We start from the raw sequence: 13,834 nt of genomic DNA, 5'->3' as shown, positions 1-13,834 counted from the left end.
TGACAATTCTGATGTAAACAAGACTTTCATTCCCTTAACAGGTCAAGCTTTATTCCCTTAACTAACAGCTGCTTTTGGTTGGATCATCCGCAGAGAGTACAAGGAGTGAATGTTCTGACGAATATTCGAAATCTTAAATTACATCTAATTCAAAAGTTTTGGTAGGTACAACTTAAATTTTAAATCTATTCTATGTGATATGGCTAACTGCTATGGACTGCTATCTCTTCCCTCGGGAACCATCTTCAGAAAGGAAGTGAGGAAGAGAAAGAGGGAGAGATTTCAATCAACATTTAGAAATAGTCTTAATACATATCTTTCTTCATATTTTATATGGCTAGATATAAAAAAAAAAAGAAGATTTTATTGACGTTGAACTTATGGAACATGTTTACATAATGATTATGTCGTTTTTGTGTTTTTCCAAGTTATATATTTATTAATATAAACAAATTTACATGGTTGCAACACTGGACATGCTAATGTTTCGGACAAATGGTCGGTTAAAACCAGAAGTCCTCATCAGGCGACTTAATAAATAGTTGCTTTTCAAAGAATAAATCAGTCCTCAAAAAAAAAATAAATAAATTTAAAAAAAAAAAAATTCAATCAAAATGGTTTTTTTTGAGGACTGGTTTCTTCTGTAGAAAGCAACCATTTATTAAGTCGCCTGACAAGGACTTCTGGTTTTAACTGACCATTTGTCGGAAGCATTAGCATGTTTAGTGTTGCTACCATGTAAATTTGTTTATATTAATAAAAATATATCTTGCTTTTCTTTTATTGAGCACTCTTAATAACCTTGCTAAATTCATTAGTTATCATTCTTGAATACCTTTGACCTGAGATATACATTTCATTAAATGAAATAGAATTAATGGACAAAAAACGTCTATTTTTTTATCTTTCAACTTCCGAATAAGTTTTCACTTCTAGTGGGAATTGGTTAATGTAATCATCATATTTCTCATAAGTCTGAAACTTTATAAATTGTTCAAAACCAGTTAGATTAATTTATCCCTGACGATGAATTCTGAAGGATTGGAAAGTACTCGGACCATGGCCTACTATAGATTATATAGTAGGCCATGCTCGGACTTATTATAAATATGGTGATTACATCAGCCAGTTCCTGCCAGAAGTAAAGACTGTCATTCAGAAGTTGGAAAGGATCGAAAATAGAAATAATAGACAAAAAACGTCTATTTTATTTAATGAAATATGCCCTAGAGAAAAAATGCTGCCTAAATGTACATTTACATATACAATCCTGGTCAAAATCAAAGACCACTTAAGAAAGTAAGCGTTTACGCATATTATCGAATTTTTAATCAAACAAATGGTTGAAACCATTGCCAAAAGGGAAAATATGATGAAAAAACATGAAATCTGCTTCAGTCGAAACCTTAACCCTGATCTAATAATTATTTTTTCAAAAACAAACATTTTCATCTGGTCAAAATGATAAGACCACTGATAATTTATCTACCAAAAGGCAATTATAAATTACTAAAAAAGGGTCTCAGTATTTAGTATAGCCTCCATTATTAAGAATTATTTCAAAAATTCTCTTCGGCATGCTTGCGACTAAGTTTTTTATCAGTTGTGAAGGAATTTTATCCCATGTACTAAAAACTGAATCAGAAAGTTCCTTTATCGAATCATACTGGGTTCCATCCTTGAACACTTTTTTTGCCATCCATCTCCAAAGATTTTCAATGGGATTGAGGTTCGGAGAACATGCTGGATGATCTAACAATTCTATATTATTTGAAGAAAAGTATTCTCGTGCTTGTCAAGAAGTGTGTATCGCAGCGTTGTCTTGCTGGAAAATCCAATTTCTTCCACACAGACGTGGACCTTCAGTCCTGATAGAAGCATTTTCAAGCATTGAAATGTACTTCAATGATGTTTGCCGGCCTTTCACTACTTGCAAATTTAGGGTCCCAGCTGACAAGAAAGCACCCCAAATCATTAAAGACCCTCTTCCACTATGCCGAGTTGAAAAGTCTGTCAAATTTTTATCATGCCAATAGTGTTGAAATCCATCTGGACCATCTAGATTAAACTTTTTCTCATCGGGGAAAATTATATTTTCCGACTTCTCTTCATCCCAAGTCTGGTATTTGGCGGCATATTTAAGTCAGTTAATTTTATGCTGTTCAAGAATCCTTCATTTTCAGATGCCATCTGATGGTTTTAGGACTATATTCTGCTGCTGTTTGGCTTTTCAATCGACTTGAACTCATACTGGAGTTTTTTTTAAACTTCTTCTGATATAGTGATCCAGTGATGGGGTTATTTTTTTTGGTCGACCTGGACTCTTTTTGTGCCCATATTGATCTGGATTTCTTAAAAAATTTGTGATGACTGTTTTGCTACGATTCACTTCATTTGCAATGGATCTATGGGAGAGTCCACCCCTATTACGCTCAAAGATCCTTCCTCTCTCAAACTGTGATAATGGTTTCCCTTTTGCCATTTATAATTTAGTAAGATGTTTTTTATCCACTAACAAGTTGCTTTTAGTAACATAGAAAGCTTTTCGTATTCATTTTTTTCAAAACTAGCCGATTTTATCAAAGTGGTCTTATCATTTTGACCAAATGAAAATCTTTGTTTTTTAAAAAATAATTATTAGATCAGGGTTAAGGTTTCGAATGAAGCAGATTTCATTTTTTTCCATCATATTTTCCCTTTTGGCAATGGTTTCAACCATTTGTTTGATTAAAAATTTGATAATATGTGTAAATGCTTACTTTCTTAAGTGGTCTTGTGATTTTTTTTTTTTTTTTTTTTACATAGAGTTCACCACTTATCAAGGCCCAATGGCCACTCGGGGATAAGAGTTATTGTGTGTACAGTAATCAATGAGATAGTGTAGCAATAGTATTGAAGAATTGATAAGGTGTCATCACTTGGGGGGGGGGGAGTTCATCAGGAATTTTTTTGGACCAGGACTGTATATATATTTTTCAGAATAAATTTGCTACCAAAGACCTTCACTTCGGATTTTACCATGCAAATTGAATGTAAAATTCAATATCTTTTTCATTAATTTCCCTTACTCTATGATATTTAAATGCTTAAAAAAATTTTAATTGTGATTTTCCATGTCTTACTGGTTTTAGCAAATAAGGTGTTAAAATTATTTGCTAATATTTTCTCCTCTGAAGAGATGGTAGACATCAAAATCCTATAGGATAAGGAGATAAACTATATTTCAAATGTATTCTTTGTCTTACATATAATAATAAGCATTTTTGGATTTGAAATTTAACCATTAACGTCATAAATTTTAAATTTATTGAATATACATTCATATATATATATATATATAACGTATAACGATTTGATCACTGTCTGTCTGACGTAATGAACATTTAAATTAAAATGTTTAAAATTCAACGCTATTTCACACAATTAATGGTAGCCGAATGGATACGGCCTCCGCTAATCGAGCCAGAGATGTCTCGTGTCGCGGGGTTCGAATCGTTCGACTGGTAGTAATTGTGACACCCTGCACTGAAGAATCCCGAAAGGATGAAACACTAGTGTCTGTAGGTATTTAATTATTATAGTAAAAAAATAATTATGACAGCCCCTTTAAGAAATACGTTTCTTATCGTTGAGCACTTTCTGTTGAATAAAAGTCGGTCAATTTAGCTCTTATGCGTAGATCGTCGTATAACGATTTGATCACTGTCTGTCTGACGTAATGAACATTTAAATTAAAATGTTTAAAATTCAACACTATTTCACACGATTAATGGTAGCCGAATGGATACGGCCTCCGCTAATCGAGCCAGAGATGTCTCGTGTCGCGGGGTTCGAATCGTTCGACTGGTAGTAATTGTGACACCCTGCACTGAAGAATCCCGAAAGGATGAAACACTAGTGTCTGTAGGTATTTAATTATTATAGTAAAAAAATAATTATGACAGCCCCTTTAAGAAATACGTTTCTTATCGTTGAGCACTTTCTGTTGAATAAAAGTCGGTCAATTTAGCTCTTATGCGTAGATCGTCGTATAACGATTTGATCACTGTCTGTCTGACGTAATGAACATTTAAATTAAAATGTTTAAAATTCAACGCTATTTCACACGATTAATGGTAGCCGAATGGATACGGCCTCCGCTAATCGAGCCAGAGATGTCTCGTGTTGCAGGGTTCGAATCGTTCGACTGGTAGTAATTGTGACACCTTGCACTGAAGAATCCCCAAAGGATGAAACACTAGTGTCTGTAGGTATTTAATTATTATAGTAAAAAAATAATTATGACAGCCCCTTTAAGAAATACGTTTCTTATCGTTGAGCACTTTCTGTTGAATAAAAGTCGGTCAATTTAGCTCTTATGCGTAGATCGTCGTATAACGATTTGATCACTGTCTGTCTGACGTAATGAACATTTAAATTAAAATGTTTAAAATTCAACGCTATTTCACACGATTAATGGTAGCCGAATGGATACGGCCTCCGCTAATCGAACCAGAGATGTCTCGTGTCGCGGGGTTCGAATCGTTCGACTGGTAGTAATTGTGACACCCTGCACTGAAGAATCCCGAAAGGATGAAACACTAGTGTCTGTAGGTATTTAATTATTATAGTAAAAAAATAATTATGACAGCCCCTTTAAGAAATACGTTTCTTATCGTTGAGCACTTTCTGTTGAATAAAAGTCGGTCAATTTAGCTCTTATGCGTAGATCGTCGTATAACGATTTGATCACTGTCTGTCTGACGTAATGAACATTTAAATTAAAATGTTTAAAATTCAACGCTATTTCACACGATTAATGGTAGCCGAATGGATACGGCCTCCGCTAATCGAGCCAGAGATGTCTCGTGTCGCGGGGTTCGAATCGTTCAACTGGTAGTAATTGTGACACCCTGCACTGAAGAATCCCGAAAGGATGAAACACTAGTGTCTGTAGGTATTTAATTATTATAGTAAAAAAATAATTATATATATATATATATATATATTCTTCTTCTGGGCACATTTTTGTTAGGTTTGGAGTATGTCATAATGAACGAATTGCATACACTGACTCTTAAAGAAGGTAATGTTTGGTAGGATGGTATCATTATAACAGAATACATAGTCCTTCCAAAATAGAGGAGGTAAAACCCGGGAGAATTTCCCATAAAAGGAATAACAAAAGAGATATTAAACTATCACCCTCACGATAAAAAAAAAAGTATTTAGGAAGATGGTTACATGATAATAGAAGAGTTACTGCATAAACCCTCCTTTGCTCCAAAGGAGGATGTTATAGCTGAGAGGATTATCCCCACTCCCTTAAAAAAGGGAGGAGATAATTTCTGGGAGGACGGTTTTATAACAGAACTGGTACGACACCATGTATCTCCATTAAAAGACAATAAGATTATGGATTAATTTTTTTTTTAATTATTTATTTTTAAATAAATAATTAAAAAAAAAAAATTAATCGATAATCGTATTGTCATAAAAATAGTTCTAAAAAAAAAAAAAAAAAAAAAAAAACATATCTAAATTTTTTATATTTTCTGCAAATGAATAATTCAAAGTGTAATACCTGTTCTCAGCATCCCAGCAGCATCAGATAAATTTTATAGAAAAAAAGTATATATAGAACGCCGTTAATGCGGTTCCGAGAGGAAGAGTGAGAGAGGTGAGAAAAGGAGGAGACAGATAGAGACATAGAGAAAGCCAAATCAGTGGCTCTTCCTCTTTTTTCTTTTCGTCACTTATGGTGGCTTGACTAGTAAGAATTCTTGCAAGCGATGTTATCCGTTTTTATTATTAAATTATTTCAATTGCTGTTAATATCGACAAAACTATTTAGATAAAATAGTGCAATAAAACTAGAAATGAATAACATCAAATATTAATTTATCATAAACTGTTTAAAAAATAGATATGTAAAGTAGTTATGGCTTTAAATTGTTTGTCTTTATTATATAGGGAGTATTTCAAAGCTTTATTCAAGTCTTTATTATATAGGGAGTATTTCAAAGCTTTATTCAAGTCTTTATTATATAGGGAGTATTTCAAAGCTTTATTCAAGTCTTTATTATATAGGGAGTATTTTAAAGCTTTATTCAAGTCTTTATTATATAGGGAGTATTTCAAAGCTTTATTCAAGTCTTTATTATATAGGGAGTATTTCAAAGCTTTATTCAAGTCTTTATTATATAGGGAGTATTTCAAAGCTTTATTCAAGTCTTTATTATATAGGGAGTATTTCAAAGCTTTATTCAAGTCTTTATTATATAGGGAGTATTTCAAAGCTTTATTCAAGTCTTTATTATATAGGGAGTATTTCAAAGCTCTATGTTGGATTATTGACTACAGCATTGCCCAGTCGTAAAATACGCTTAAATATGATATTTTAATTTATGTAGATTTTGTATTATTATAGAGTCAATTCTCTATTGATTATTATTATATTGTACCCAATATACAGTAGCAATTTCAAAAGTTAAAAAAAAAAAAACGACTTCGGTGCCATCGAAACCAAAACATCTACCTGTCCAGCCTTATTCCTTACAGTCCATATTCACACAAAAACTTTAAAAAAATAATGTTGTTTAACCTATGGACCTCTTCAGCCTTAATCATTCATCATCATCGTCTTGCCACCTCAGCCGAGATTGAACTCACTACACCCTATTTGTCATAGCACCCAAAAGATCTTCCTTTGAGATAAATGTATCTCGTATCCTATTTGAAAAAGTTAACTTTCGTGATCGATTGTGAGATGATGGCTGCCTTCACAGTACAAATGATGAAACAAGTTCATCTGTGGCATGTGCACAATGCTCAGCAAACTGAACATGTCTCTTACAAACTGAGGTTGATACTCTCGGTAAGTCTCCATATATCATCTCTAGAGTTTTTTTTAGAGTGGTTTTGCCATCAAAGATTGAGTACTCTTCCCAAAAGACGTGTGTAACATCCATCCAAATGACGCTGTTATTTTTGCTGAAAGAGTCCAAGTTTTAGATCCATAGAGTAAGATTGGATCTGAAACTTGGACTCTTTACCATCTGATCTAAGTCCATACGCATATAAATCTTTTTTAAAAATTACATTGTTAAAGATATAAATGTATATTTGTGCATGTGTAGAAACAACACATTTAGTCGACTTACGCCTGCCAAATTCCCATTTTTTTTTTCAATTGGCTCATTAGCAGCTATTTTTACCAGTTAAAACCAAATCAAATTTGTTTCACAGGTCCAAATCCCCCCCCTGTATATCAAGTTTCAAGTCTGTAGACCAAAAATTGACAGAATACTTTGGCAGAGACTGTTCCTCAAATAGACAAATAAGGTTATATATATATATATATATATATATATATATATATATATATATATTTAAATAATGGCTAACTGTTTTGATGGCAATATAATGATTATAAATAAGAAAACGTTTTGCATTTATTCATAAATCAAAGAAAAACTAAACAAGTTGGAATCGATTTGATTTACCTCTTTGGTAAAGCGTTAATTGTTTCCATATTCCCTTTTCTCTAAGTTTTTCAGTTTCATCAACAAATGCCTCAGTTGAAGACATCAACAATAAAACTTCGTCTCGGATCATTTCCCAATTTGCTTCCAAAACCTGAAAAATAAATCACATTAAAAGATGAAACCCCAATCATGGAAATGAACTGCATCGAACACCCTTAGGCAAGACATTTTTCTTCATGTTGATTGCAAAATCCCTTTCCCAATGTGTTTGTTCGGCCCACCCTAATTCTAAACACTATCAACTACTCAAAATTGTTTACCCTAGTCCTGGGTAAGATCTTAAACTACATCTGCCAGTAAGGCATCAATTTTGGTCACACTTTCAGATACATTCTGACCTGGATTTTTTTTTTTTTTTTTTTACAAGAGTGTCAATACTTACCAAGGTGTAAAGGTCACTCAAAGATAAAGGTTAATGAGTGCAAGTCAGTGAGACAACAGTAGCAGTGGAAATTGAGTAGAATTTAATTTTTTAAGAACTTGTTTAGATTAGATTTGAAATACGACCATATTGTAGTCATCTGGAAAGTAGATCCACTGTACAGAGTTCCCCAGGTGGGCAATGTTGAACGTACTTATCAGATTCACAATCTATGGAGTTAAATAGAATCTGTACTGAGTATGATATGAAATTGCTTCTTGTGGTGGGGATTCTCTTTAATGACAAATTAGTTGAAAAGAAAATGTCACTCTTTCTCCAGATGATCACAGAAAACAAAAACTTAGACTCAACAGTGAGAGAGGGTAAGAGAAATATACAGCTAGCTAAGTGAGAGTAATTTATTGAGTTAACTACAAATTATAGTTGATTAGAAGAATTGGAATGGAAAATTTTTCAACATAATTCAATCTCAGAACTAAAGCATGCATTTTGTGTTGTTAAAATATATAGGAAAAAAGCTTTGAGGAAACAAACATTTGTGAACTCAGTTTTAGTATAAAAACCATTTTAGATACTATAATGTAAACGTTTATTTTGAAATGATAACTAGGGCTAGGACAACAGAATATTCTTTTCATTGTTTTTACTCTCAAGTATATCTCAGACACAGACACAGTTAATTAACCGAGGACCACATCACGCTATATGCAAAACAGCCTATCCTGCCTTGGCAGAGTATGAAATAGACTTCGTGGCTTGGTGGGGGATACCCTTTTCTCTTCTCTGCAACCTCTTTCCCACAGAAGAGACGTAGCAAGCCTGTCTTTGTTCTATCGTTATTTCCATGGCAAGTGCTCGTCTGAGCTCCATTCTCTGGTCCCCCCTCGCTAATCTTTTTCAAAAAACACCCGACTAGCTGAAACCACCGTCAATAATTTTCCCCACTCCTTATCTGTGCCTAAATCAAAACATCGATTCCATAAACAAAGCTTCTTTCTTAGAACTGCACGCCTGTGGAACTCTGTTCCGCTTGCCTGTTTCCCTCCCGACTTCAACCTGAATGTCTTCAAGTCGAACACAAACAAATTCCTGATGGACCGCCCCCCCCTAAGTAATGGCACCTTATCAATTCTCCAATACTATTGCTACACTATCCCATTGAGTACTGTACACATAATAACCCTTATTATCCCCGAGTGGCCATTGGGCCTTGATAAGTGGTGAACTCTATGTAAAAAAAAAAATAAAAATAAAAGACGTATAAGCTATGAATGGATATATACTCAAGAGTCCAAACAATGAAAAGAATATGTTGTTGTGCTAACCCTAATCATAACAAGCTTTAAAATAGAAAAACTTTAAATAATAACAAACCTTGAAATAATAAAAATATAAACTTAAATATTTTCTAAAAAGGAAATGAATAATAAGTATTAAAAAAAACAGACAGACATGTAAGACAAACTAAATTGTGGTCAAATCCTTTTTAGAAATCAATAAATTCCTAGCAATTGAGCACCACATTTTACAATTAATTTAAAAAAAAAAATTAAATTTTTTCTTATCGAATGTGAAACTCAGGTCATTCTTTAAAACTATGGTAAATTGATCACTCACATAAGAATTGGTGTGAACAAACCTCCTAATGCTTTCCTGAAATCAAAACTTTATTCTGATTATATGTGTGAAAGATAAAAACCACAGTGTGGATTAGTGTTAAGATGTTGTATTCCATTCTTGGGAAGAACTCCTTTGAAAACAGCATTTGATTCATTAATCAATGTTTAAACAAATTCACCTCCATCTTGACTCTGTATTTTTAATACCGTTTTCAGCATCATCAGCTTAGATTTTGAGAGTCATGTTGATGTTGTTACATTGTCAATTGAAACACTAAATCATAAACAAATTCATTTTTTTTTTTTACATTCTTTTTAATTAATCATTTTCTTCTGCTGTTATCCTGTACAATATACGGTATAATCACATTGACACACCAGTTCTCATTAGATTGACAAAGTTAAGCAATGTTGAGCCTTGTCAGTACCAGAGTGGTCACCATATGGAAATATCAGGTGCTGCATGTAAGAGAATGTTGACACCTCCCTGCAAGAACTGAAAAAAAAACAAAAAAAACTAATGTTGTCATCTACCCAGATTGAGATAGACAAGCGACTGGAGACTGTGAATTTGATATTTCCCAGAAACTTTCTCCTTGAGAGGAAGCTGGTTCAACCCACCTAGGGTGTGTTCTGCTTCAGTTTATTCTGCACAGCAATGTTCACACTGGATTTCTACCCCCTCCCCTATCATACACAGTCAAAAGTCATAGTGAAGCCCGGCTATCTTCAAAATCTTAGTGTAAAGTATCCAACCACCTTTGTTTAAGCCATCCTTTCGGCCTTTTCCCATATCGAATCTTGTTTGCAGGACAGTGTTGTCGCTTATGCATAGTACAAATACATACCAGTGAAGACAATCCTTCCTCATTTTGTTTGATATTTGATTTAACAGCATATTCAAATCAAAACTTTTTTATTCATTACTTAATAATATCCAATTTTCTATCAATAAAAGATATTATTTAGAAGAATGCAGTACAAAAAGATATATATAAATAATTAAATTTATATTTTTACTTACCTCTAAAGATTTTGCATAGGGTAGTTCTTCTGGATTCCACCAAGATTTACCTGTGAGTCTTTCAACATTATATAGAGAACGTTGATCCGGGGAGAGGAAAAGTTTTCTGGAAGCCCCATCTTCGTAAACCTTTTTAGCCTAAAAATCAAGGAGGAAAATGAAATTCTACATTCATTTTCAAATTTACAAAGGAAATCATTGCCACTAAAATAACCCTGAAAACAATTACCAATTAATGGAAGTGAAAAGCACCTTATCCAGATGGGATAACAATTTTCATCTTTTACAAGAGAAAATATGTTTATTTGCAATGCTACTTTTTTTTTTCTTTCTTTTTTTTTTTTTTTTTTTTTTTTACAAAGGAGCCATCATTTATCAAGGCCCAGAGGTCACTCAAGGATAAGGATTAACAAGTGTACAGTGGTCAAAAGGAACATCATTAGTAGTGGCAATTTCGAAAATTGGATTACTTAAAAGGATGGCTCATCAAGAAGTCAGTTGGAAAGCAGGAAAATGGAAGAGTTCCACAAGTGTGCAGTTCTAAGAAAGAAACCTTGCTCATGGAGTTTAGGTTTAGGCACAGAAAACATGAAATAGAATTGTATATTTTCTTTTATTAAAACAAGGTCACTTTAATATATATGTTTATACATAATTTAACTGCTAATAAAGAATTAATTAAAGTTCGGTTTTCAAAAATAAAATGCAAATTAGCGAACCTTCATGTAGTCGCTTGTATATTCATGATTAAGTATATTGAGTTTTAATAATTTTTAATAGAAAAAGTAGTCTTTTAATATCAATGCCAGTGTGATAAAAAAAACTCAATGTATAGGTAAATAGATTTTTTTTTTTTGTTAATTATTGTTAGTCATATTATCATTTTCTTTTAATGTTATTTTAATTTATTTAAAACTAGCGGGGGTACCCGGCGTTGCCCGAGTGTTTGTTTCCGGTACGGGGGGGGGAGGAGTTTTAAAAAATGTTATGGTAGGTTAGTAGGAAGGATCAAACCCGGAGTCATGAGTAAAAGTAGGAAAATAAAGTGTGTGAAAAAAAACAAAAAAAAAAAAACATCTGCAATGTTAACAGTTCGGCCACCAAGAAAAGTCCATTCCAGTTGTTTAGGAAAAAAAAAAAAAAAAAAAAAAAAAACGACTACGGTAGGTCGGCGCGAACGTGAAAATATAATGTGAATTGTCCAGCATGCTAACCACTACGCCACAGAGCACTGCAGCTTAGTTTAGTGATTTTAAATAACTTCACATGAAAGAACTACGAAGCCAAACCGGTGTTCTCTTCTCAACTGTTCCTTGTGAACGATCCCCAAACGGTGTTAAGTGGTGGCAGGGGGAGGAGGAATTTATTAGAGAGAAAATATTTTACCACTTCCATTGATCTTAACCGATTTTGGCCGTGACTTCTCAGCAGGAAAAGTATAGAAATCTAAGATTATCGAGGAATTTGAGAAATAATAAGCCTATAACACACCTCAGATATTGTTCTGCCGTTTGTGCATATTATATTTGCATGAAATATCTTGATTTTTAATCCTATTAATGTCAAAATCAGACGGGAAAAAATGAGTTCATTTTATTTATATAGAGATTATTGCTTTCCATATTCTATTGAATGTTTCGCTAAGTCTCATTAGGAGACCATTCTCACTTAACAATAAATAAATCATGTTATGTACAGTATTTGTCTTTCTTCAAGATCAGCACCCCATGCCGACAAAGGCCTTCAAGTGCAACACAATTTCAACTAGTAATTTGACCAGGACCACAACTGAACCGGGATCTATCACGAAGATTTATATACATAGACAGTAGGGGCTTGGCAAGGCCACAGGGGAGACAATCAAGCAAAAAATCTTAAACAAAATTCATCCAAAAGCAGCTGGTTTGCTTGGACACTATAAATATAAATGTATGCTAATTTGGGCATATTTCTCATATGTTATACCTCCCCTCTTTGGTTTTCATACATAAAGTAAATTTCACAGCGTATAAGGCTTATTTGATACTGGAGATATTCATAATTGTATCTTATTTCCAAAAGAGGGGAGATATAACATGTGAGAAATATCTGAAATCAAATCTCCCCTTGCTGTTATTTCAGATCATTTGAAACAATAGCAGCAAGTTTTTGTTTCCCCCCTCCATCAAGGCCAGAGGTTTGGGGCAAATATGTATATATTCTTTTGCAGGCAGATTTATTTTTCTTAATTTTTGAGACGAGGAATAATGATTTGTATTATTCGGACTACTATTCTCATACTGAGTGTTATTTTCGCATGTTGGTCAATGTAATCTCTAACCTTCTTTAGGTGCATCTGTCAAACTCGAGAATCTGCACGGAATTTCTAACAGAATCCTTCATTTAATCTTCCAGAAGAGTGTAACTAACTGAATTTTTAACAACTACTTCATCCATTAGATCTAAAAACAAGAATAGGTTTAAGGCTCCCAGAATTCATACTAAAATTGTTCGAAATGACTCAAGAAAATATTTGATAAAATTCAGTTGTAAAGTTACACTCTTCTAGAAGTTGAAGGTTCAATTCTTAGTGTGGGCCATACCCAGAAACTTAAGACTTATACCTGATCATGGATGACAGAATGAGAGCATGTTTTTTTTGTTTTTTTTTTTACATAGGCATCACCACTTATCAAGGCCCAGATACCACTCGAGGATAAGGGTTAAGCATGTACAGTAGTCAATTGGACAATATAGTAATCGTTAGTAATGGAAATTTAGTAAATTTGTGAACTTAAGTGGAACGACTCATCAAGAACTTGTTGACGTTGGACTTGAAGACAACCATATTGTAGTCAGCTGGAAAGCAGGAAAACGGAAGATAGTTCCACAGGCGTGCACTTCTAAAAAAGAAGCTATGTTCATGGAACCTACGTTCAGGTTTAGGCACAGATAAAGAGTGGGGGGGGGGAATTATTGATAGTGTTTTCAAATTCAATAGAAAGATTTCTTAAGTTTTACAAGAGACGTTACAGTGACTGGAACATTGTGAATAACGTTACAGTGACTGGAACATTGTGAATAACGTTACAGTGACTGGAACATTGTGAATAACGTTACAGTGACTGGAACATTGTGAATAACGTTACAGTGACTGGAACATTGTGAATAACACTGAAGATGAGAACGGGAGTCTGAATAATCTAAATAAAACAGATTTATTTTTACTCCCATGAACATGGAAAATTCTGGAGTTAATGGCTCTTGTTTAATTGCGTTCTTTCAGATAATTGATGAGATTAAA

General features: G+C 33.4%; 1 protein-coding gene across 4 annotated transcripts in view; it reads right to left on the bottom strand.

Moving 5' to 3' along the window:
- Positions 1-13,834, bottom strand: part of LOC145293940 (uncharacterized) — a 174,318-nt gene that overhangs the window by 25,075 nt on the left and 135,409 nt on the right. For all 4 annotated transcript variants that reach the window (XM_080140800.1, XM_080140796.1, XM_080140798.1 and 1 more), the window contains 2 exons: positions 10,552-10,689; positions 7,485-7,617 (listed from right to left, as the gene is read on the bottom strand). In XM_080140800.1, coding sequence (XP_079996926.1) covers positions 7,485-7,617; positions 10,552-10,689 — 271 coding nt within the window. The remainder of the gene's footprint in view (positions 1-7,484; positions 7,618-10,551; positions 10,690-13,834) is intronic.

Source organism: Euprymna scolopes, chromosome 15, assembly GCF_053919585.1.
Source record: "Euprymna scolopes isolate OS-2025 chromosome 15, ASM5391958v1, whole genome shotgun sequence".
Classification (NCBI taxonomy): Eukaryota; Metazoa; Mollusca; class Cephalopoda; order Sepiida; family Sepiolidae; genus Euprymna; species Euprymna scolopes.
Note: the sequence above shows the minus strand (reverse complement) of the source record. Positions and strands in the feature narration are given on the sequence as shown.